Source organism: Micropterus dolomieu, linkage group LG06 (assembly GCF_021292245.1).
Source record: "Micropterus dolomieu isolate WLL.071019.BEF.003 ecotype Adirondacks linkage group LG06, ASM2129224v1, whole genome shotgun sequence".
Taxonomy (NCBI): Eukaryota; Metazoa; Chordata; class Actinopteri; order Centrarchiformes; family Centrarchidae; genus Micropterus; species Micropterus dolomieu.
In genome coordinates, this window is record NC_060155.1 from 7,735,378 (window position 1) to 7,759,214 (window position 23,837).

General features: G+C 39.9%; 4 protein-coding genes across 8 annotated transcripts in view; 3 read left to right on the forward strand and 1 right to left on the reverse strand.

The window, feature by feature from the left end:
• Positions 1-5: 5 nt before the first annotated feature.
• Positions 6-3,454, forward strand: pak1ip1 (PAK1 interacting protein 1; the record flags this gene model as incomplete). The annotated part of the gene is made up of 10 exons (XM_046051945.1): positions 6-77; positions 282-444; positions 1,207-1,327; positions 1,442-1,516; positions 1,611-1,663; positions 2,020-2,165; positions 2,310-2,407; positions 2,547-2,646; positions 2,951-3,080; positions 3,319-3,454. Coding segments are annotated over 10 exons (1,068 nt in total), but the record flags the coding sequence as incomplete, so codon positions are not given.
• A 34-nt stretch (positions 3,455-3,488) lies between these two features.
• On the forward strand, positions 3,489-7,770 carry LOC123972218 (transmembrane protein 14C-like). Of its 3 annotated transcripts, none has more exons than XM_046051542.1 (5): positions 3,489-3,543; positions 6,254-6,358; positions 6,930-7,031; positions 7,217-7,304; positions 7,439-7,770. In XM_046051542.1, the coding sequence occupies exons 1-5, from the start codon at positions 3,504-3,506 to the stop codon at positions 7,494-7,496; spliced, it is 393 nt and encodes a 130-aa protein (XP_045907498.1). In that variant the 5' UTR covers positions 3,489-3,503; the 3' UTR covers positions 7,497-7,770. The 3 variants fall into 3 exon arrangements, with proteins under 3 accessions (XP_045907498.1, XP_045907500.1, XP_045907499.1); XM_046051544.1 differs by lacking the exon at positions 3,489-3,543 and adding an exon at positions 5,524-6,086 and having other exon boundaries at positions 6,251-6,358; XM_046051543.1 differs by lacking the exon at positions 3,489-3,543 and adding an exon at positions 5,524-6,086.
• A 47-nt stretch (positions 7,771-7,817) lies between these two features.
• LOC123972217 (serine/threonine-protein kinase MAK-like) lies at positions 7,818-18,638 on the reverse strand. Of its 3 annotated transcripts, XM_046051538.1 has the most exons (16): positions 18,530-18,617; positions 16,759-16,798; positions 16,458-16,596; positions 15,224-15,278; positions 14,833-14,954; positions 14,593-14,672; positions 13,659-13,791; positions 12,873-13,044; positions 12,494-12,661; positions 11,535-11,855; positions 11,133-11,451; positions 10,726-10,836; positions 8,981-9,031; positions 8,582-8,701; positions 8,202-8,297; positions 7,818-8,110 (listed from the first exon to the last, which is right to left on the reverse strand). In XM_046051538.1, the coding sequence occupies exons 1-16, from the start codon at positions 18,539-18,541 to the stop codon at positions 7,965-7,967; spliced, it is 2,085 nt and encodes a 694-aa protein (XP_045907494.1). In that variant the 5' UTR covers positions 18,542-18,617; the 3' UTR covers positions 7,818-7,964. The 3 variants fall into 3 exon arrangements, with proteins under 3 accessions (XP_045907494.1, XP_045907496.1, XP_045907495.1); XM_046051540.1 differs by lacking the exon at positions 16,759-16,798 and having other exon boundaries at positions 18,530-18,638; XM_046051539.1 differs by lacking the exon at positions 8,981-9,031 and having other exon boundaries at positions 18,530-18,618.
• A 2,308-nt stretch (positions 18,639-20,946) lies between these two features.
• LOC123972379 (guanine nucleotide-binding protein G(olf) subunit alpha) overlaps positions 20,947-23,837 on the forward strand; it is a 45,707-nt gene continuing 42,816 nt past the window's right edge. Inside the window, exon 1 of the mRNA XM_046051861.1 lies at positions 20,947-21,677. Within this exon, the coding sequence (XP_045907817.1) occupies positions 21,176-21,677 (502 nt within the window). The 5' untranslated portion in view covers positions 20,947-21,175. The remainder of the gene's footprint in view (positions 21,678-23,837) is intronic.

Here is a 23,837-nt window from a genome sequence, read left to right on the forward strand (position 1 = left end):
TGGCATCTGTACTGGAGCTGATTGCTGGGAGCTACGAGCAAACCACCTTTGGTTACCGAGTGAAAACCGACGAGAAAGTAAGCTGAAGTGTCTTATTTTGTAGCTGTGTATACTTGTTGTGTTTAGCACTAACTAAACTGAGCTGTCGCTGATATTTATTGACCTTCAAGTGTAACGCTCTGACAAAAGGTTGATTTGTTTCCCTCTCAGTTTCAGCAATTAAGTTATTACAAAGAGTCGCCATTATGTCACTTCGTGTGTTTTTTGTTTGGGTTATGCAGGAGTGGACAGCCATGGCAAACTTCACACATCACGCCCACACGGCATCCATATCAGCTGTGGCAGCCAGTGAGAGGTTTGTTGTCACAGGAAGCAAAGATGAGACAATACAGCTGTACGACATGAAGAAGAGAGTTGAACATGGTGCTTTGCTGCATCATGATGGTGAGTGTCTAAGGTAAATGTGCTCTTTGACATCAACAAAGCACAAATCACACTGACTAAATATAGCATAAATAGTGGTTTAGTACTAATATTTCTGGTTTGATTCCCACAGGGGCTATTTAAAGATGTCGGAACAATGTTTGTGGACTGTGGTAATATTCATGTGACAAAGTCCTTGAACTTTTTTCATGAAAAATATCACAGATGCCGTAGAGAGAGAGGATGTATGGACGGTCAGAAAGGACTTGGATAAAGACAATTGTTATTTTCTTCAAGACCACAACAAGATTAATTTAAATCACCTCAAATGATTGAGGAAACCTGCCGCAATATTTTGTGAACGTGACATACACTCTTTATTTTGACTCTTGTTAGCTTGTTAAAAAGTCACAATGAAATAGAAATAATAACTCGTGTCCTCTGACTACTATATTCTCAAAGAAATGTCTGGGCTTTTCAGGATTTTGGTTTCTTCAGTCCCATTATTTATGTATTTATTTATGTTGGAAATATATTCTAGCTGCTTTCTTTCTTCTCCCATTCTTTAATCCTAGCTTCTCCTGACCGCTCTCCTCATTTGTGGTATAGACACTGGAGCAAACAGATTTTGCCTCGTGATTGTCTTTGCTGCTGGAACAAAAAGTATATAATATAACATTGAAAAATTGGCCTTATTTACTTTTTACATTTCGTCAAACCGTAAAGAAATTGAAGCTAGCTTGTTATGTGCATACCCGACTCAAACTTCCTTGTATTGCACAGGCACCATCACCTGCCTGGAGTTTTATGGGACGTCTCATTTACTGAGCGGAGGAGAGGATGGAATCATATGCGTGTGGAGCACAAAAAAGTGGGAGTGTCTGAAATCCATCAAAGCTCACAAGTAAGCACAGAAAGAGAGAGAGAGGTGCTGGTTGCGTCTGTGCGATTGCTGTCTTAGTATTTTGTTGGAAGGGACGTGTCAAAGTAACCTGCTTAATCCTCTCGTTCTCCTCAGAGGCCATGTCACATCGCTGTCTGTCCATCCATCTGGGAAACTTGCACTTACAGTCGGGACAGATAAGACTCTCAGGTAAAATCCACAGTTCTGCTGCTTGAAAGTCGGTGAGGCAGGTGATTAATTTTACAGGGAATCAAAAATGACTTGCATCTTGTTATCTTTGTAGAACGTGGAACCTAACTAACGGAAGATCAGCCTTCATCAAAAACATAAAACAGAGTAAGCCTCCTCTTATTTTAGTTCAGTCTCTTGCTCGGTCACTTTCTCTTTTTCTCTTCCTTGTTTCCTCCAACAACGTCTTCTTCAGTCTCTCCGCAACCTCTGCAACGATATCCGTAAGTTCTTTGCTGAGAATACCGAGGATTATTATGCCATTGTTGCGAAAGGGTTTCGTGCACGGGACTCCAGTGTTACATAGTTTAATAGCAGGCGCTTCAGGCCCGGCAATGACAGAGACGCTGTTATTTTAAAATAAAAATACGACATATTGTTTCTTTAAGGAATGGACTAGTTTTAAGTTGTTTTATCAATATTAGCATGTTTGAATTGACTTTTTGTCCATACACTTTTAACAGATGCGCACATTGTCAGATGGTCTCCAGATGGGGATAAATATGTGGTTGTGGTGGATGACAAAGTGAACATCTACAACCTGGAAACAGCCTCTGTGACAGGAACAATGAAAAACCCCAAGAGGATCTCATCTGTTAAGTTCTTAAATGTGAGTTCTCTGACTGATTACTGACTGTATATGTAATCTAGAGATTGCTATGGCTGAAATGATTGGGATCTGCTATTACACCAAGATATGACAATAATAAGTAACATTAAATAAATAAATGTTATATTCCTGCTTGTTTTTCAGAACTCCATTCTGGCTGTCGCAGGAGATGATGAACATGTGAGGTTATGTGACCTTGGAAAAGAGAAATGGGTCTGTGAGTTTAAGGCTCATGAAACCAGGTACTGTGTGTTTTAAAGTTATTAAGTGTTTGATATGTATTTAAAGTATTTGGAGCTCCATTTCTAAAAACATGTTTTTGTCTTTGTAAGAATTAAATACTATGGAAGCTAACAAACCTACTTCCTTTTGTTTTTTCAGGGTGAAAGCGGTTGACAGTTTTTTTATGGAGAATTACTGTGTGATGGTGACAGCTTCAAACGACGGACTCATGAAAATGTGGAAACTCCATCTGAAAGAGGCACGTCTGTTTTATTTATGAACATTTGATTTGATAAAGCCATTTACTTACAAGCTATTTCTTTTTTTCTTTTTTTACATTTGCAGTGGCAGTGTATGTTTTTTGTTTTTTTAAAATAACATTTCCCAGCTATTCACATACATCTGCAGTACTTTGTAGAATTATAAAATTCTTTAAAAGCAATAATAAAATAAGATATTCAGATAATAGTGTCAGGTGTAACAAAACCTTCTGTTACAAGGAAAAAGATTATCAAAATGACGCAGTTGCTGTTGATGAACAATGTACCTATGCTGTCCAACAGGACTTGGAGTCGCCCACTCTCCTTGGAGAAGTGAACACAACAGCCAGACTGACGTGCCTCGCTGTGTGGAAACCCTCATCAGTGCAGCAGCCTGCTAAGAAGCCAGCAGCTCATGCAACAACATCTGGAGGTAGTCTTGTAAACACTGACTTTTGTTTTACTATCATCGTGTTAAGAGATTTGAGCTATAAATATTAAGCGGGTACTGAGGCTGGTGATTTTGGTTTTTTTTTTTCATGTTGATAGGGATGTCCTGTAGGTGGTTCGGCTTTCTCCCACCAGAATCTTGATAAACAAAGAGCTTCTTAGTTGAACTTGCTTTTCCTGTGTCCATGTAACGCACTCAATCTGTTTGCATCGGTCCACAGAACTCGCTCAGGAGCTTTCAAAGACAAAGAGAGTCCGAATTGCAACAGAAGAAGTCGTTCTAGAAGACGAGAGCAAACCCAAAAAGAAGAAAAAGGATGGTGGAAAATAAAATGGAAAATAATAAGTTTTATCATATCATTTGTCAATTATGTGTTTGCTTTTTGTGTGCAGATTTGCTGTCAACATGGAAAAGAAGAAAAATGAAAAATCATTGACCGTTTTTGGTATATGTAGTTAACATGCATTTACTCATGGTTACCACAGGGGGGTAACACAGCTGCTCGTTGTGCTTATATTTGCTGTCTTCGTGACAAGATAGGGGGCAAAATTTGTGCCTCCTCGCGGCGCATCTTATGCTTTTTATATACAGATACAGTCTATGGTTTTAGTCCCTCCCACCCGGGAAGCGGGCTCCAGGAGGAAACGCGAGGAGAGAGGAGTGGAGGAAACAGGCAATTAATGAAATGAGATGTAGTTCCCTCAGAGCAGTCATTTTAAAGCGACGTCAATTAAATATGACCTGTTGCACAGCTGCATCTCTGTTTGCGCTGTGATCTCTGTCAGATTTGCAGCCTTTAGCACCATCTTTTGGCACTAAAGGCTGCAAACTATAGGCTATCTTCACTATCCAGAAACATGTCTGTCAACATTTTAATACGTAGAAACATCTCGAGGTTCCAATAAACATATCATGGCCAGGACATCTTTGTAAAAGAGGTTAAAAATCTCTATGGATTTCTTTGCTGGTAAAATAAATAAATAAAATTCACTTCACAGAAACACAGTAACTGTTTTGGGGGTGCGACTTTTGTCTGAAAAAGTTTACGGTTTATTCCAGCCCTCAGCCTGATGAGGTGAGCGTTTCATCATCAGTCCCTTAACGAAATGAAACCGTAACATTTATCTCATATAAGGTGGGATGCGCGGATCGGCTCGGACATGAAGGGAATACTCATATAGGCCTACACATAAATCATCCACCTGCCCCCATCAACTAATTATTTTATCAGATTTAGAGACCAGCATGGACTTTTTACCACACCTCCACTGGTCCCTGTAGTTTCAGGTGATTTCTTCATAGTGTTATATTGATGGATGAGTGCTTTATTTAAAGATTTACTTTGATGATTAGAAAGACTGTTGTCAGCCATTTAAACGTTTCTATCCGTGTAGTAATTTTACAGCAAATATCGTGGCACAAAAAAAAAAATTGCAGTAATAAACTTGACAGGACTGACGGAGGAAACTCTGCAGAGGAATTAAACTTTCAGCTTCTTTAACCCATGTTTAGACGCTCTGATGGAGCTCAGGATTGATCAGGACGACGGCTGCTTTACTCCAAACAGTTTCAATGTATGAAACTGGACTGCGTGTGGGAGCTTTTGGATGTGTAGTAGAAAACAAAACATGAATTAACATTAGATCCTGACCTATCCTGTCGCAGTGTCGGAGATATTTAAGTAGGGTTGATTATGTTGCTGTGCTCGTGCATAAATGCGCACAGCGTCTCTGGAAAGGCGCTTTACCCAGCCGGCCGCTATTCAGCGTTCATTTTAATGATCCTGCTGCCGATCCATACATCACATTCAACAATAACAACATAAGTGATATCAAAATGAAATGACATTAAGGAATGCGGTTAGAACTGCGCTTTATGAGGCGCTACACAAACGATGAAGGGCAGAAACTTTGATCGCGCATTAGATCATTTTTAAAAGGCTTTACTGATACAACTTATGAATACATCAGGAACACTGCCGAGTCCTGGGGCAAGTTCAATCTCAAAACGTTTTCCACCGGGCTGCAACATTTTTGGATTGAACCACATGTTTTCTCCCCTTTGGTGGGCGTGTCAGTTACCCAATCAGCTGTGACAAGTTTGTAAACACAACGGTGTTAAAAATGCAGTGCGCTTGCGGACACAGCAGGGTCAAGAAACCACCGTTTCCGTTGAAAGAAACGTGTTGCTACGTTTTGTCTGCGCTGAACTCGCCAAATACCTCGAAGCCCGTTGCGGAAGTACGGAAGCGTCTTGCTGCCGTGGCAGAAAGAGAAAAACAGATCAGTATCATGTTATAACATGAAAAGTTTTATGTTATACCAATAAACTTATCTTGTTATAACGTGAAAAATATGTTGTTATAACAACAAACTTTTCATGTTATAACATGATACTGATCCGTTTTTCTCTTTCTGCCATGGCAGCAAGACGCTTCCGAACAGAAGGAAACGTCTCGTTCAATCAGACACCGTAGTAAACCGGTGCAAAACGTTTTGAGATTGAACTTGCTCGAGTATTATTATGAGGTACTTACTGCCAAACTTACAAAAGCATAAAACACTGGGGAAGAACTGCAAGACATTTATAAATGCTTATAATGCGATAAAAGCTTTCAAGTGGATTTGTTGCAGTCCCTCATATCTGCCTTTCTGAAAACTCCAGCTCTTATGTCTGCACTGACTAATTGTTTTATTAATGAATGATAAAAACTCGGACAACACTATTTTCCTTAATCTCTGAGAATATAAATTCGTTTTCTCGAAATATTACCCTCTCCCCCGTGCCGTCTTTTTTTATATGTACTTCTATGCCGTCTTACGTTATTTAGTAAAAGTAATTTCAAAAACGTTGAATCCTTTTATTTTGTAACTCTGCGATTTGACACCGGACGTGACACATTCAGGGTAAAGTTCAGAAGGTGCAGGACTGTTCCTAGTTTAAACCTTTTTATAAACAGTCTATGGTTTAAACTCGTTTCAAAATCAGGTATGACCATATGACTAGCTAAGTTTTCAGTACGTTTGGTGTAATATTTTGATAAAACGATTGGCAGTACTTTGTCGCCATTTTTAACGATTTAACTGTTGACAAGTTGTGGCACAATGCTGGTAGATCGAGGATTCCTCAAATTAAACTCTGTCTTACTCCAGCAGCAGCAGCAGTCTGTTTCTGGTTTGTGGACATGGCTGTAGACTGGATTGGGTTCAGCTATGCTGCTCTGCTGGTAACAGGAGGAATCCTAGGTTATGTGAAAGCAGGTAGGAGAGACACACCGACATATTGGGTATTTAGATGAACACAGTAGCCAACCAGAAATTCCGATCGTAAAAGTACTAATACCACTGTGAAAAAAGTCCTGCATAGAAAATGTTAATTAAGTATGTAATTATAATTCGGAAAATGTACTTAAAGTATTAAAAGTAAAAGTACTCAATGCAGAAATTAACCCTGTGACTGATATATAATATTATAGAATATATTATAGCTGAGTTGTTACTAACATTTACCTCACTGATATAAATGAGGTGGACGACATATAAGAAAGACCTCTCACTGTAACACAATACATTTTGACAGCACCACAAATTACAGCATCCAAAATGATCATACAATTTAATCAACACATCTCCAACAAACAACTAAAGCAGGGATGTTTTATTATAGCTAGGCATAAGTTACCTCATAAACTAACTAGTGAATGTACCTTGTCCTGAGGTATTAAAAGGCCTTTTGGGAAATGTGGGTGATTAGTTTATGAGAAAAAAAAAGAATCCCATCAAATTTAATTCAACATTTCAAAATAGAAACCTTACTGTGTTTCCTCCACAGGCAGCATCATCTCTCTGGCTTCAGGGCTGCTGTTCGGCCTGCTGGCTGCAGTCGGTGCTTTTCTGGTATCTCAAAATCCTAAGAATGTCTGGCTTTCACTAGGTGAGCAAATATAGTTTATTTAACTCAAGGTGGTGATGGTGCATTGATAAGATTATTGCCTGTGAGACATCCACCATTGCTTTGGATAAAAGTGTCAGCTAAATGTAATGTAAAAATGTTAACTGTGGCAGTCCTTTCACAAACAAACATGGCAACAACTGTCTCCCTCCTCTGGGGAAACGCAGGCACCTCTGGAACTCTGGTTGTGGTGATGGGGCTGAGATTTCTCAACTCCTGGAAGTTCATGCCAGCGGGTTTAATGGCTTTAGCAAGGTAATACTCTATTTCTTCTTTTCAGATATTACTTCTCCTGCCTCGGATAACTATTGAAAATATTCTACAAACCGAAATGCAATTACTTTTCAGTCCCTTTTCAAACTGATACAAATCTTGTAATTTTTTTTCAGTGGACTGGTGCTGGTGAACATCATCATGGCAATGCTAAAGAGGCCACATGAAGCTTGAAAATATCCACATACATCTTTCCTGTTCCATACATACGTTTGACACCTAATTTGTGCTCCCATATACTGTCTCATTTTCTATTACAGACTGCTTCTGTATAAAAATGTAATATAAAATATGTGATTAAAGAGGAAAGGGTTTTGTCTATCTTTGATAATATAAAGCCATTTTTATCCTGTTAGGTGATGTTTTTATTGTGTAAATGTACATCTGAACTGTATCTGCTGCTGTAAAATAATAAATTCATCCACTTTAATAAAAAATACTGACTTTATTTCATTTTCTAGTCTATTATATAAAAATACTGACAGTAGAAGGGGGTCACTTGTACAACAATGGAACATTTAATCGCATGGCAAACGTAACAACAGACTAGCAGGAAACACTTCTCCTCTGAAGTCTGTTATTTCCTGGCAAAACTGAAGTGGGGATTTTTCCCATGAGGTGGAACAGAGTGGTGGTGCGGTGCTACTGGTGGCCTCCATATTTGGCAGTCCAGTCTACTCGTCCGTGCACTGGCTGGATGTTTGTGCTCCTTGAAAAGGCGGTCTTTCCTGCAGCGCCGGATGCAGGGATCTGAGGATTCAGAGATTTGCTCTTCCTCCCTTCGTATTCTGAGTAGTTAATCGTGAGAGAAGGAAAGTGTGTTTAGGCTTTACTCAGGAAGCAACATCAAGATGCAATACTTCATAGTTATGATTTTACCTTCATTTGAGGGCAAACGTTTATTTGAGGAGGTCTTGCTCTTGGACGGTTTGATTTTAGACTCAACTCTTAGATCAGCAGCAGATGACAGATCAACTGCAAGATTCACAGAAAGAAAATGGGAAAAGTTCAGGTTGAAAGACAAGAAACTGAACATATTCAGCAGGTCAGGATCTGATAGATGTGGTAAGAAAAAGTCCCTTGATCATTAACAAAACTCTCATGACACTTCAGTCTTCAAGGAAGATAGTGACTCTTCCAAATTAAGGGGGCATTTCGTGAAAGTATGATGGAAGAGAAGGTTAAAAGAAGTGTACTCGTGATGCGCAGACTCAACCTTTATTCTGTCTGAGAAAATCACAATAACTCTCGTGACTCACTAGCAGAGGCGCCTCCTATCGGTGCCAGTGTAATCCTCTGTCTAGCTGCTCCTGTTTCAATCTTCGGCAAAGCAGACATGTACGCCTTGGTGGGGTTGTTGGAGTTGCTCATGAAGGTGTCTGGAAGGGACAATGACATCCATCACAGGTTACAAATGACCTTAAAACTGTAATCAGTCATTTAAACCCCTCCTCTGATGTCTGTGCTTAGTTACTTTTCAATGCCTTCACCTTGAGAATTTAGAATATCACACAGAACGATGAATTGTACTTTATAGACTTTAGTTCCCTTGTGGTGTTTTGTCTCTTGTTCAGTATTTCAACAATGTCAGTAATGTCCAAATGAAAGCAAAGTAGAGACACCTGCAATTACTGTGAACTGCTCCTAAATTTTGATACCTTTGAAAAGATCAAGATCCTCCAGTGTCTTTTCTTTTAAAGGCTGCTTATCTGTTAGGCACAACACACAACATAGGAAGACAAGAGGAGTGGGGTGAGTGGAGGAAGGAAACAGCTGCAGAAACAATGAAAAGAAAATAGGAAGCCTGAAGCGTTTCCAGTCACTGTCTTTGTTTAGGTATAATGTTGCTGTGGCTGCTTCATTCTGCCATAAACAGAAAAGCAATACATGCTTTTTGTGTGTCATGTGACTCATGAATAATACAGGTTTCCTCTTTTCACACTGTTGGGACAACAATAATGAAAAGAACAAACAAAAGCACAAGAAATAAAAACTGGTAGCATGTTACCTGATGTTTTTATTAGCACGATGCTGTAATTAGCTGCTGTAGTTCTATATTCACTTGCCCTGCGCTGGGATTGAGTGATAAAAACTTTAAATCATAATGGAGTTGTTGGAAGCCGTTTCTCATTTTGTAGAACTTGAATGTCTCAAACAGTCATGTGATTGGCAAAGGACAAAAAAGCAGGAAAATATACTGAGACCCCCCCACACCCCGATAAAACTGGCGGCGGCTCTATTATGACATGGATGGTAAAGCAGGACCCATGACAATAACTTATTTGGTGGATGTGATGCAGTGGGAATCACAGACAGATGTCTAATCCACTGCACCATCGCCACCTCTCTATAATAATTACTTTGTATTCATTTTTTACCAAGCTTCAACAGTTAAATGTGCAACATGCAACATGAAATAATTGATTCTATAACTAAATAATATAACTACTAATTTTCAAATTAGTTCAGTAGAAGTTAATAGATTAATTTTAATGAATAAGTGACAGCAGCAAAGGTCACAGCCTGTTTAATACCTGGTGGCCTAACTGTTAAAGAAACAGTTATATTATTCAGGAAACTCACATCAAACAGTCAGCTCAGTCTCTTACTATTGATAAACTATAGGAGAAAGTTTTCACATTTCAACTCTGGCAGCGGGCGGGCGTGTGCGTGAGACGACCACAACAGTTTCATGGGATCACGTCAGTTACACAGAAGCCGCTGCCATGGTTACCTCGCGGAGCACTTGTTTGCCTGTCTGTTGCTGAGGTTGATCAATCCACAACAACGTCAAGGTAAACATTAGACATAGCCCAGAGGTCACTAATAGGCGAACCGCGGTCCGGATCCGGACCCAGCCGCTGTCCTCTCCGGACTGCCGACCTACAGCCGATTTATTATTGAGACTTACTACCTCGTGACGGAGCGTTTCTATTTTAACCCGCGCAGCTTTTCTAGCATTTACTGTACTGGTTTAGCGGTTTGAGTCATTTGAGCCAAATGACACAAATAATTCGAAGTGTTTTTACACTACTTGTAATATCAAATGGGATTGGTTTGCTGCATCAGGTCAGAACGATCGGAAGACTTAAAGCATGGTCTCAAATGAACTTCCTTGAAGCACCAAAATAAAGGCAAAATTGCTAAAATTTTCAGATAAATCAACAAGGGTCTACTGTGACACTTCACAGATGAGTCCTGTAAGTTTCTGTAAGCAACTTTTATATGAACATACAGTACAGGAGAGGGCAGGCAGAAAAAAGTATTCGTGTTTTGGGCAAAATAAATATATACTTGGCATTGTCACTGGCACTGCATCTGGCATATCATCTATTGTTGTACTGCACTTTCATGGTGTGGCTACTCACTGACTCTTTCACACTGTGAACTCTTCCTTTCGTACCTTTATGTAGAGGGAACTCCAGCCCCTGTCCTCTGCTTAAACACGAGCTGCCCCACAGGTTTCTGCCGACCACTTGGCTCCCTACTGAGGAGTTGTTTTTTGGATTTACGCCTGAAAAGGACAAACAGCTCAGAAAGAACTCACTGTACCTGAGCCCACACACCAATTTGTGATTTGGAACCATGCCAGTATATGGAAAGCACAATGTGTACAATATTAGAGATGTTGTGCTTGGAGTTGTTTGTGGTTGGTTTGTAGTGTTTGAAGTAAAACTTAAGCCACATTAATAAAGTAACATAAAGAAATGTAAATCTAACACTACCTGGGGAGGCAGAGGACCTCAAAGGTGTTACAAAAAGAAACATGTTCATGTTATTTTTGTGACACAGTAGATCATTCTTTCTCACCTGGCAGATATCTGGACTGGCGGAGGTAGTGCTGCTTGGCGGACAAGGTGGTGGAGTCAGCTCTGTTCAGCCCGCTGTTGCTCGGCAGCTTTGCTACTGTATTGTTCCTTGACTCTGGAAACCGACAGCCGCGCCCATCCAGTGGCCTGTCCTTCAGAGAGCTGATAGTGGGTTTTTTGGAGATGGAAACGCCAGCATCTGCGTCCTCGCCATCGTCCCAGCTGTCGACAGACTTGAAAGACGTCTGGCCCCATCGCCGGCGTCCTGTCCTCACTCCAGTTAAGCTGTTCTCTGCTCCTGCGGGAGCTCCTCTTGTTGCCTTTAAAATAAATTAAAGCTCTGTAAGCCACAAGAAGGTTTTCCCATTCTGACATTAAGAAGCTGTACCTGAGTGATACCTACAGCCTGCCAGCTCATCGGTTGTCTTTTCACCAGACTGAGCGGTTCCTGCTGCCCCTCTGTCAGCGCGGTGGAATATGTTGCTTGTTTTGTGCTTGGCTCCATGTTGTCCTGAGGTAGAATAATCTGCTGAAGGGGCTGGTGGAGACATTGGTTGGAGGTCTGCAGCTGTGCCTGAGTCTTACTTGGCTCGCCGGACTCTAGGTCCATCTTACAGAGGGACAGAGGCGCCTCGGGCATGTTTGCCTGAGTCTTGTGCCGCTCTGAGCACTGAAGAGGAGCACCGAGCGCCTGGCCGACATGGAAGTATGGATACCGTAGAGCCTGGAACACAAACAGTTCAAACCAAAGGGAAAATATCTTCACAGCCTTCAAGATTGAGACTTTCCATGAAGAAGAAGAAGAAGAAGTTTGCAACATGTTACTGAAAAATATATGATACATAAAATGGAGCCATGTCAAAATAAAAGTACAGAACATAGAAATCAGATCATGGGTTCTTGTTTATAGCACATGGAATATTATGAAAGATGTATAACTTGTAAAGGACTAATGAGACAAACTACCACATATTTTCACAGCGCTTAAGGCTGAAAGGCAAAATAGATTCATAAATATGTGGAGTGCTGGAAACAGTGTGCAGCATTCTCCTTTTTGTCATTTTCAAGCTTCAGCACCAGTTAAAACGTTTTTGAATGAAGTCAGTGGACGTGCATCGCCTCAGCAGTACATCCAGGTGTCAAGTTCGGTATTACAGTAACTGCCAAGGTACGGTGATTGATCCCCACTCTAAAAATAGATGCACTCAAAGGTACTCAGGATAAAAGCACTCACCAAAGGACTTGTGTTACTTTTCTAACACCGTCACCTCAACATCAGGCAGTTGTCTTCACCCTCATCTTTGTACGTTTTGTGCTTATTCCAACCAATCTATGTTAAAACTTAATGGGTTTTAAATGTACCTGAGCAGCGCTTGGTCTTTTCTCAGGGTCCCACTGCAGCATGTCTTTCATCAGTGCAATGGCCTCATGGCTGGCGTTGGGGATCAGGGATCTGAGGCTGGTGGGGACACACTTTGGGAAGCGGAAGTTCATCGAGGTGGCCAGGTTGTAGCCCTCAGGCCAGTCTGACTGATGTGGCGAGAGACAAGAGAAAACAATAAATTAGTCTTCAGTGAGTGTGTGTGCATTCAGGACAATGTTAAATGCATAATCACAAATAACTTTCTACCTTTTGAACAGTACGTCATAAAACAGAGACATTTGTTACTGGTGTCTTACAACAAAAGTGCAAAAACAGAGGGTGTCACCATAATTTGGGACCCCTGTTGCGATGTTTCACCTTCTTCAGCGTTCCCAACACCTGACAGATCTTGAAGATCTCGTCCACCTCACTGTTGCCAGGGAACAGGGGTCTGAGTGTGTAGAGCTCCGCCATGATGCATCCCACGGCCCAGATGTCGATGGGTGAGCTGTAGGAGTTAGACTTGAGCAGAACCTCTGGGGCTCGGTACCTGTCGTAACAGCACAGGAGGATATGTATGGCATTAAATTAGATTTAAAGAATTCAACAGTGGCATCTCTTTCTAGAAACAATGTCCTGGTTGCTATGGATGATTTGCAGAATTTTCATTGGTTATCCTCTGTCTATCAATTTGTCTTCCTCTCCATCTTCTGAACGGATTAACTTCTGTAGTCAGTATCAGCTTAATCTAAGAGTCTTTTGAAAAGCTTGTGACAGAATCACTCCTATACAAATGCTGTTAATCAAGTAGTCCGCTTACAGTGTTCAATGTGGGTCTTTTCATACATGACAACATATAGGAAAAAATTTTAACTGTTCTAGCCTACTACTGCAAGCTGTTGTAAGCTTGGGCTCTCTTGCGCACTTGCTCAGTGAGTTATTTTGCCCTCCCGTTCTTGCTCTGCTCGCGTATTGGGACTTTTTACTGTGCGTAATCACAGCAGTAGGTGTGTTATGTGCGAAGTGATATTACAGCAGGTGAGAGTCACTGAGAGTCAAAAGTTTGATTCAGGTCAGACTACAAATCAATAACGTCCATCACAAAGTGTTTCATCTCCAGGAATAACTTGCTCTGATATAATTTTGTAAACAAATCAGTCTCACCATCTTGTGGACACATAATCAGTGTACGGTGGCTGCGAGCGGATTTCTCTGGCTAGTCCAAAATCAGCAATCTTTACCAGCTCTGGGCCCATGCAGAGCAAGTTCTCTGGTTTCATATCACGATGGAAATACCCTGAAAAACACGAGACGTACAAATAAACCCGTGCTCATGCAGAGATTTGTCCATTTGCATGGTTATTGCATCTCAGTTTCCACTACTATCACAACAACTATCACTTTTACTACTAATAATGACATGTCTATCACAGTTTGATGTTTTGTCAGACTTTTTCAAAGATCTGAAACACAGAGTTAAAACATCTTTGACAAAAAAAAAACATGTTTTAACTTGACAAGGCACAACTAAGCCAAGCCTTTACGGAAGTGGAAAGGAAAAGAGAAAGACAGGAGGAGTCTCTTACCGTGCTTATGCACAAATGCTAAGCCAGACAATACTTGGAACAGAATGTTCCTTATCTCATTTTCAGAAAACATCTTATCTTCCCTGGCAGCAGCAAAGTGGTAAAAGACAAAAGAAAGAAAGAGGGGATAAAGAAAAAATGCTAAGAATCATGCCTTAATGAAGTGAGAATGACACCAGCACCCACACGCACTAAAAACGGTGCTGATTTTTATTTTTCAGAGAAGAAAAACTTGTTCTGTTGAGCTTCAGTACCACTCACACCTCCTCTTCTCACTGACGACACAGGAGAAGTGAGTCATTTTTTGCTGGAGAAAATCCTGTGCCGCCTGATGTCTTATCAACCGTCCAGCATTCATACACTTTTCAGATTGAGATATGTTGTTTTCTGTTTACTCAATCATACCGAAAGTGCGCTGACAGCTTGATAACACAGCATTTTAGAAGACGGGAAAGACAGCAGGGACAGTTTTACTTCAGTCTGAACTGAAAGGCCTTGCTGAAGTCACCTACCATGTTTATGAATAAAGGACAGTCCCTGTAATATCTGAAATGTCATGTTTCTGATGACTGACTCAGGGAACAACTTGTTTCTGCAAAAATGAAGACCAGCACATGATGACTTAATCTGACCCAAATAATTCTCACATTCCCAATGGTGATTTAAAAAAAACACACTTCAGACTTACATCACAGAAATAACTATGTGTTCACAACTGCTAAATAAATGAATGGTTATGTTATGCTGCCTACCTTTCTTTCATGAGCTGATAGAGGTTTTCTTTCATATACTCAAAGACAAAGTAGAGGTAGTCATTTTCTCTGATGACTTCCCTCAGTTTCACCACATTGGCATGGTTCAGCTTCTTCAGTGACTGATAACACAAAGTATTTGGGAGACACATACAACAGAGTCATTAAGAATCAGCTCATCATGTAAGTAAAGTACCTCAAATGTCTGAACACAGCGTCTGAACTGAGCCTTTTCCACTCAAATGTCAATTATGCCACAAAATTTCTTTATTACTGAGACAGTGGAGGGAGGAATATTGGAAAAGCAAGGGTAGGATTTTACAAGCAGAAAGACTGGTGGTTTAAAATGATCACATTGCCAAATATGAAGATTTCCTGTCTTACTTCTCACCTTCACCTCTCTCAGATTCAAGCACTCATCCCAAGAATAAAACTTCCTCTTCATCCTGTTGGGGTGGCAAAAAACAACCTAGGTGTATTATTATTGATGACATTTTAAGACAGTAATCTCGAATGCCTCGTCACAGCCCACTAAATTGCATCACGTGTTTGAGAGATATAAAATGGCCTTTCAGTCTGATTATTAGGCTAATATATAACATCTATACTGTGTATTATATGTATGTATGTTATATTAAGTTTCATATTAGCAGCCACATGTAATGCCAAACTTTTTATTATTATTCATTTTTAAAATTTTGTATTGTATGTTTCGTATTCTTTAGTAAGCAGTAGGTATTCAACCTCTGTGAGTCCACCTCTAAATAGATTGAGCCCTGACTTGCTTTAGGACAAAGCTTTGTTCACTCATAAACTGCTGAGTTAATCACAACAGGGATTTTTACATAAAACCTTGCCTAGTGCAGCTTTAATGCACATCTTGCATTCTTGATGGCTTATGAAAATGTTTGTGGAAACCCAGATCTGGTAAACTTATATGCTTTACTACTGTTTTCATAGTTATGTATTATTTGTAACATGTGTGAAACCACTGCATAAATGCTACTTGTGATTATGAGCGCCAAACAAATGTTGCATCACTGTGGTACCCATAATAGTAGTAAAAACAGCATCCTGGGCAACACCGCTATATCTAAATGTACTTTATTGAAATGTTTTTACATGTGTAACCTTTCTTTCTTACTGCTGGAGACTTTCACTATGCGTTTCCCATGCTCCGGGGGCAACACTTTGCGGTGTACTTTAACTCCTTTCACTGTCACCAGTGGTATCAGCTTGCACTATAACCTTACATTTACAAACAGTGCCTGGTGGAGCCTCGTGAAACATTTATTATTAATTTCTTGCCAGAGACAGATTCTTAAACAGCTGATCCTTAAAACGCGGTCTAGGCAAATATATAATAATATTAAAGTATTAGAGTGTCTATAGTTTGTCAAGAAACCTGCATCTGTTGAGCCTACCCTAAAATGCCTACACATGATTCGCAGCAAGGCAAAACTTTTGACTCAAAACATTTTCCTTTTTTTCATGTGAGGACACAACATGTTTGAGCATAGAGCCTCGAGGCACCTTGCAGAGGCCACTCAGGGTTTAATCAGCTTAATGCTTCCAGACAAAACAACGTAGCATGTCCCTGGCATGTTTGTTGGAGCTACACTCACCTCTTAATGGCCACCAGCTCTCCAGTCTCATTGCTCTTGCCCAGAAGCACGCTGCCGTACGTGCCGTCTCCCAGCTGCTTCAGCGTGGTGTAGCGGTTCATCGTCCACAGAGACCCCTGCCTGTCCTTCACCGGGGAGCCTTGACAGTCCCACACAGTCCAACAGTTGGTCATTGTAAACACAGTAACATCCCTCCACAGATCAACGCCCCTACGCTGCTCTATCCTGCTGCTACTCTGAGACTACTCAAAGACTTTTACTCAAGAAAAACAGAAATAAAACATAAACATTCATCCTTTACCTTTCTCTCTGCAGATTGGTGACGAAGGGTGGAAGTTTACCTGGCGACGGACAGTGAAAAAGTGACACTGTCTTGAGCCTGCCTGTTGAACTGTGTCTCACCTATCCTAAGTTAAGCCTTGACACGGAGAGAGGAAGGGCAATCCCCTTCTAGGGGAAGTGGATTAAAGTCCACATGTGAATAAGAATAAGTGCCAGGAAATGGGCTCACATGGTTTTAACCTATCAAGTCCACTGAGTTTTTAAATAGTACCATGGTGACACATTTGTGTTGTGCAAGGTGGGATGAATTTGTGGTGTTTAAAAACCAAGATACCATTCATGAATTTGAACCAGAAAAAGTGGGCTTTACCTGCCTTTGTGCAAAATGTATTACACATATGTGAGCCAGTGGTTTTGAGAGGTGCGTGAATACTATTTCAAAAAGTTGCTTTTTGACCAAAGAACTATAATCTGGCTGTTGACAATGATGCTCACCTCGCCTTAATGGGTTGAAAACTTCTCCTGCTTTTCTTTAATATCCAATTAACCCACATTTTCCAGCAGGACAGGACCTGACAAGTGCACCTTGGCCAGAGTTTAACAAACTAGCGCCAGTGTATTTATAACTGACATAATACTAGGTTAGAGAAGTCAAACTAGGTCAATAGTAGATGTACCTCTTTCTAATAAGGTGTCTTTTCTAAAGGGGTTATAAGTTGTAACTAATGGCTTTATTAGTAGTTAATCAATAACTTACAAATGCTTTAGACATCGTGGCCTTCTATCAACTTGTGTCTCTTATGCCATGCCCAGTAGCAGCAATTCACATATGTGTCTCTAGTATGCGTATCTCTTTCTATCTTTCTGTTATTCTAAGGTGTTTTATTATTGTGTTGTTGTCACTGTTTTATTTATTAATTTGTTGGAGGCCATTTGGTGTTGGTGTTTTTTTCCCATCTGACCAGCAGTCTTTGTTTATCCATAAAACTATTACCTTTAATTGTTTTGTTTCCTGTGCAAATAAAAAAAGCAAATAAATAAAGACAGGGGTGGTGATGGTGCAGTGGATAAGATGCATGCCTTTGGTGTGAGAGACCCGGGTTCACATCCACCAACGTGTCCCTTAGGCACTTAACCTCTAGTTGCTCCAGAGGCGTGCCACCTCTAACATATATAGCAATTGTAAGTCGCTTTGGGTCAGCTAAATGAATAAATGTAAATAAAGATAAACGGCCCAGACTGATTTTTTCGCAACCCAAACGTTTTTTTATATTAATGGCTTATTAATGGCTGATCTATAAAACACTAGTAAACAATATACTAACTATTAATAGTCATGAGTTACACTGTGTAAGGATATAATTGTTAGAAAGTTGTAGCTTTAGAATTAGGGTTGTGGGTTTTATATTAACGTTACTTGATATCAACTGCTTAACTAGCATTATAATAACCTAATTATACTACAAGACTTGAAATTTGATGCTTTTCTCTGTGTTTTCAACAAAAATGTGTTTTTAATTTTGACTAATATTCACATCACAAAACTTACCATGTTGATGCTAAACGGAGACTTTTACTAATTGATAACCATTTCATCACGGTGTCTGAACTGTAAGCTAGCTAGCAAGCTGCTCCTGAGCGAGTACATACAGTAAGTTAAGCTAGTGAGCTAAATAAGCTAACCTTACCTGCCTGTCCAGACCTAATAATCAACCATGCGATCTAAAAGACAGTTTTTACTGAATATTTACTATGTCTCAAATCTTTACACTTAAGTAAAGTATACCTACCATCGGAGACATTTCTGTGGTGATGAAGATAACGATGCCCGCTGCAGAGAGAGAGACGCTGCCAGCCCTGTCCGTTTGCAGGGCGGCGTCCTGAATCCTAGGCAACACACTGGCTTACAAAATAAAATGAAATCATACTGATGTACTAATAGTACATTCAACACATGCACTGTGGCAGTATATGTATTAAATCATTAAATATAATGGAATATAAATAGGCTAAAAACATGTGATTGTAATGAAATTACAGTGTAAATGTGTCATTACTGTAATGATGTGAAATCATTTTACTGTTCAGGAGCTTTTGATTGTATAATACAATCTTCATCAGCAGTTGCTGAGCAGAGCTTTTTGTCCTGAGCACTTTTAGCACTTTCTTGTCCATGGTGGCTTGAAAGTTGAACTTGAAAGTTTATTCTTGACCATGGAAACAGTAATTGACAAAACAATCTAATCACAAAGTCCATTTCCCAGCAGTTCTTGAGCTCTTGATAGTATCTCACATCTGTATCTAGCATACAGATGTGAGATAAAATAGCCTAGGAGAAGGGACTTTCAGCCTCACCCTTTATGGACAAAAACTTCTAAAGCTTCAGAATAGCTTCTAAATTGACCCTGTGGTGCTTCCAAGGTCAATAATAAAGTTTTACAAGTTTTACAACAATGCATAGGTATATAGAGAGATAAAAAGATAAAGAGGCAGGGATGTTACATAGTCTGCATATAAAACATTCTACAGACCTCCATATGATGACATTTAGGACAAGTTAGGGGGCTCTCTCTCAATTGACCCCTCCCACAAAAAACATCCACAAGTGAGCACAATATAAACTAAATTAAAGTTATAAAGGTGTTAAAGTAAGGTTTTGACACAGAGCGTCTTTTTAATATACAGGCACAAAATTAGGGAATAATGGTCAGTTGCTGTTTTAATTTAGTGGTGAAAATTTTATTTAATTGCATTACCAAAAGTAAATTAGCATGAACCTGGGGTTTTAGGGGCCACAGGGTGTTTGAGGTCCAGTTGGGAATCAAGCCTTGTATTTGGGTTATTGCGCTTTAAAACTCCATATGGGTCATACTATTTGATCCAAATAATATTGTATAAACCTACCTTATATATTGTAGGTCATATATATATATATATATATATATATATATATATATATATATATATATATATATATATATATATGTACAGGTCATTTGGCTCTACCCTTGACTGACTTTATTGTCAGTTTAATAGTTATACTATACTTACTGACTTGCAGTACTTGCTTTACATTTCTTTAAATTTTCTCCATACTGTGTTTATTGTTCTGCACCAGTATACCAAGGTATGTGAAGGCCTATTTTTGGCAATAAACCTGATTCTGATTGTGATTCTTTCTGATCTCTGTAAATTCGTTTTACATGTGCTCCATCTAGTGGTTCATATTTAACCGTGCATCTGACTTGATCTCTAATAATCCAGACAAACCGAGTTTGTTTTTTTAACCCATAAGGAGTACATATGTGGCAATGGACCCCGATCAGTACTTAATTCCAGTGGCCTCTATCTAAAAAACAAAAACAGTGTGTTTTTGTACAAACAGCCACATTGAAGGAAGTATCAAAATATATATGTATGTATTGTGGTAAGTTTTACTGCATTTGACTTAAACAGAATTTCTTAGTTTCATAGGAAGCACGTGAGGCCAACCCAAGGACCCTTGAAATGTCCAAGGACCCGAATTTGTAGACCAGATATTTCGTTCCCATGTGGTGCGTTCCATAAATATATAAATATTCACAGGGACACTTGGACTGCTTTGAGGCTCAAAATAGGTCCTGTATATTTATAGAACTGATAAATAACACTTGGGTTATGGGAATTTAGAAAACATCGCATTAATAACAAAATAATTAATCAAAAGGCTGACATAAACAAATGATATTAGGCTGATGTAAAGCATTTTACTACCAGTCTATGTGTAAGATCTCTGTGTTAGGGCACACACTAATTCCTTAAAGGATTATAATAATCTGGGCGTGAGTCAACTGAAAAACTGTGTTAGAGGTTTAAATTATTTTAGGCTTGTAATTTTATTAAAAACATTAATGGGGCCAAATAATAATAATATATAGGCGAAAGTAAAAGCAGTGTGCCGCTTGTCTGATAATAAAGAGCAGATTCACTGTCTACAGTGCAGTGTGTGTCTTTAGACATGCAGGCATGAAATGTGAGGAATGAAAATCATGACCAGCATTCTCGAAATGGCCATACTGTAGTAACACGACGTGCCGTGCATTGCACCTAACAACTGTGCAGTCAGATTGTTGACTGTCTGCGCAGCGGATAGCAGCGTTTTTTTCCCAAGGTTGTGCTTTTGGTTACTTACGGTAAGATGGACCCGCAGTGTCCACTAAAGGATCAGGTGATCCACTAACTACGAAGCGAAGGCTGACTGGGGAAAATGCAAAATGACATATAGCAAATGTCGGAGCATAATTCATTCACATTTTGGGCTCATATTCGGACTTAAATCGCACCGCTGGAGCTCCAATGTGACGATGGCTCGCTAGGGCTTGTGGCGTAACGGCGATTTTTTTTTTGATATTTTAATTTATGAAAAATCACATTCACAGACAAATATTGGTTTCAACATGGGGCTGTGCTACAGTTTGCGTCCCCGGCTCTTCGGGGACCTGAGCGGCTCTATCTCCAACGCTACCTCGGACTCGGACCAGCCTCCGGACGCCGCCGTGCCGACCCGCGCCGGGGGAGCTCGCCAGGAGGACACCGGGGGATGCGGGGAGACTTCGTCGCTACGCGGCGGCGGCCCGGTGCGCACCGGGGACCCAGCCAGGCTCTCGGCCGGGGAGCACCGCTGTGGAGACACCGGTACCGACGGTGTGCTCATACAAAACGGAGGTGGTGGTGGTGGCGGAGGAGGGGGAGGCAGCGGTAAGGGGACAGGGAAAGACCGCGGCCGACGCTTACAGCTGTTGCAAAAGACTAACACCCAAAAGCAGAAAAACTGGGACAAATTGCTGGTGGAGGAGAAGGAGGCCGAGAAGGAGGCGAAGAAAGTCAGTAAGAATATTGACAGGGCGCTGAAGGAGCTCAAACGGGAGTATAAACAGACGCATCGGCTGCTGCTGCTCGGTAGGTTGTGTCCCTCTATGTTGTTGTTGGACTAGGGAGCCGTTTTATTAATAGAAATCCAAAAGGTACTGGCCTTTTCACAAATTATGTCACTACTCTGGCGAGGCCTATTGCCACATCTGTTGGCTTGGCAGTGAAGACTACCCCCTAAGGCTGTCAATGACAAATGATGAAGATGGACGTTTAGCAGGGCCGGATGTCCTGTTACTCTTAGGCTACATTTGGGGTTATGAGGAATTTTGAAAAGTCAATTAAGCATAATGTACCCTATCATAAAGACCAGGCTTACAGACACAACTTAGCTTGTGGCTATTGGGCCATGTTTACTCTCATAGTAGGCCTATAGGAAAGTAAAGTATAGTGTAGACTATAGACCTACAGGTACCTTTTGATTAAGTGTGGCACATTTACAGTAATTCTTTTCAACACGTACAATGTAGTATAGTAGAGTATATAGTAGTAGTGGCCTGTAGCATAGTACAGTGTTGTATAGTGTTATTGAGAGTATAACTAAGCTGGCTTTAGTATACAAATAGGTAAAGAAACCACTTATAGCTTTTGTCTTTAAGGCCAAGTTTTCTCTAAAAACTAACATAGTGTAGTACAAAGTAAGAGTGTGTCTGTGCAGGAACTTTAGATCAAGTTTTTCAAACAAATCAATATTGTAGTAGAAAATAGGTTAGTGTAGTGGCCTGTAGGATAGACTAGTAACTTGTACAGTTTAGTATGCTTTAGTGCACAAAAATATTTAGACTCCGACTCCTGGGCAAGGGTTGATCTGGAAACCAACATAGTATAGCCTAATATGGTAGCCTATAGTGTAGAATAGTACAGCATTGTAGATATTAAGTGAATTATAGTGGCATTTTGTGTGTTGTGACATCTGTCCAGGGACAACTAGCACTTTGACTAACTGTTGAACATTTACAATAAGGGTTTTCAATCAATAATGCATAGTGGTAGTGTACTGTAGTATTCTGGCCTGTAGTATAGTATAGCAGAATGTTGTATAGTGTAATATAGAGCATAGTTTAGTAGTTTTTACCTTTGATGTACTCATAGAGACCATTTAGCTTTGGCTACAGGGCCTGAATATAACGTAGTATAGTATAGAATAGTACAGTACAGTGGCCTGTGGCGTAGTGTGACATATGTCTAGGTACAACAGAGGGATATTAGGCTTTTGAAGAACTGTGGCACATTTAAAGTTAGGTTTCTTAGTGGTTCAGTATGAGTAATTTGATTATAGTGTCCCGTAGTATAGTATAGTAGGATGCTGTGTAGTGTAATATAGAGTACACAAAAACGTATAGTGACCACTTTTTCTTCTTTTGACTATTGGGTCATGTTTGCTCTGAAAACTAGTAAAAGCACACGGTATGAGTGGCCAGTGGTGTGACCTCTGTACGGGACTACAGATGAAGTAAGCATTTGACTAACTGTTAAACATTTATATTAAGTTTTTTAAATAAATAAATGTATAGTATAGTATTGCTTAATTTATCTTAACTTATGTTTTAGTAGCGATAGTGATAGAGTACTGTATATTGTAGTATAGTGGCCAGTGGTGTGGTGCGACAAGTCTGATCTGTTCAGGGACATCAGATGAAACTAACTAACTGTTGCACACATAGTAGTAAGGTTTTTCAACAAATACATGTAAAGTATAGTAGATTGGAGTGTAGTATAGTGGCCTGTAGTACAGTAGAGTATTGTACAACATAGTGTAACATAGATTATAGTCTAGTAGACTAGTGTGGGTGTCCTGATTACAGCTTGATATTTGCAAAGAATAGCTGGCTTTAGTATTTTCATATGGAGGTTTTTGTCAGCTGCTTTCTGGTCATATTGCCATAAATAATCAATTTTAAGGCATCAGTTAGGTTTTTGGCAACTTGTAATGTCAGTTGGACATTATTTTTGGCATTTTATAGAGAGAGACTGATTTATAATTAGATACAGTCTTAACTGATTTGATTCATTCAAAATAAGTGTCTTGGCCCTTATCGGTTTAATTGTGTCTATATAAATAACAGGGCGTGTTATTTTTATCACACATGCAGTAACCGTCTCTATATTTTACATGTAGGCTGCCACAGTACAAGTTCAAAAAGGTCATTGCTTAACTTTCAATAGAGAAACTCTTGGTTAGGAACAGGA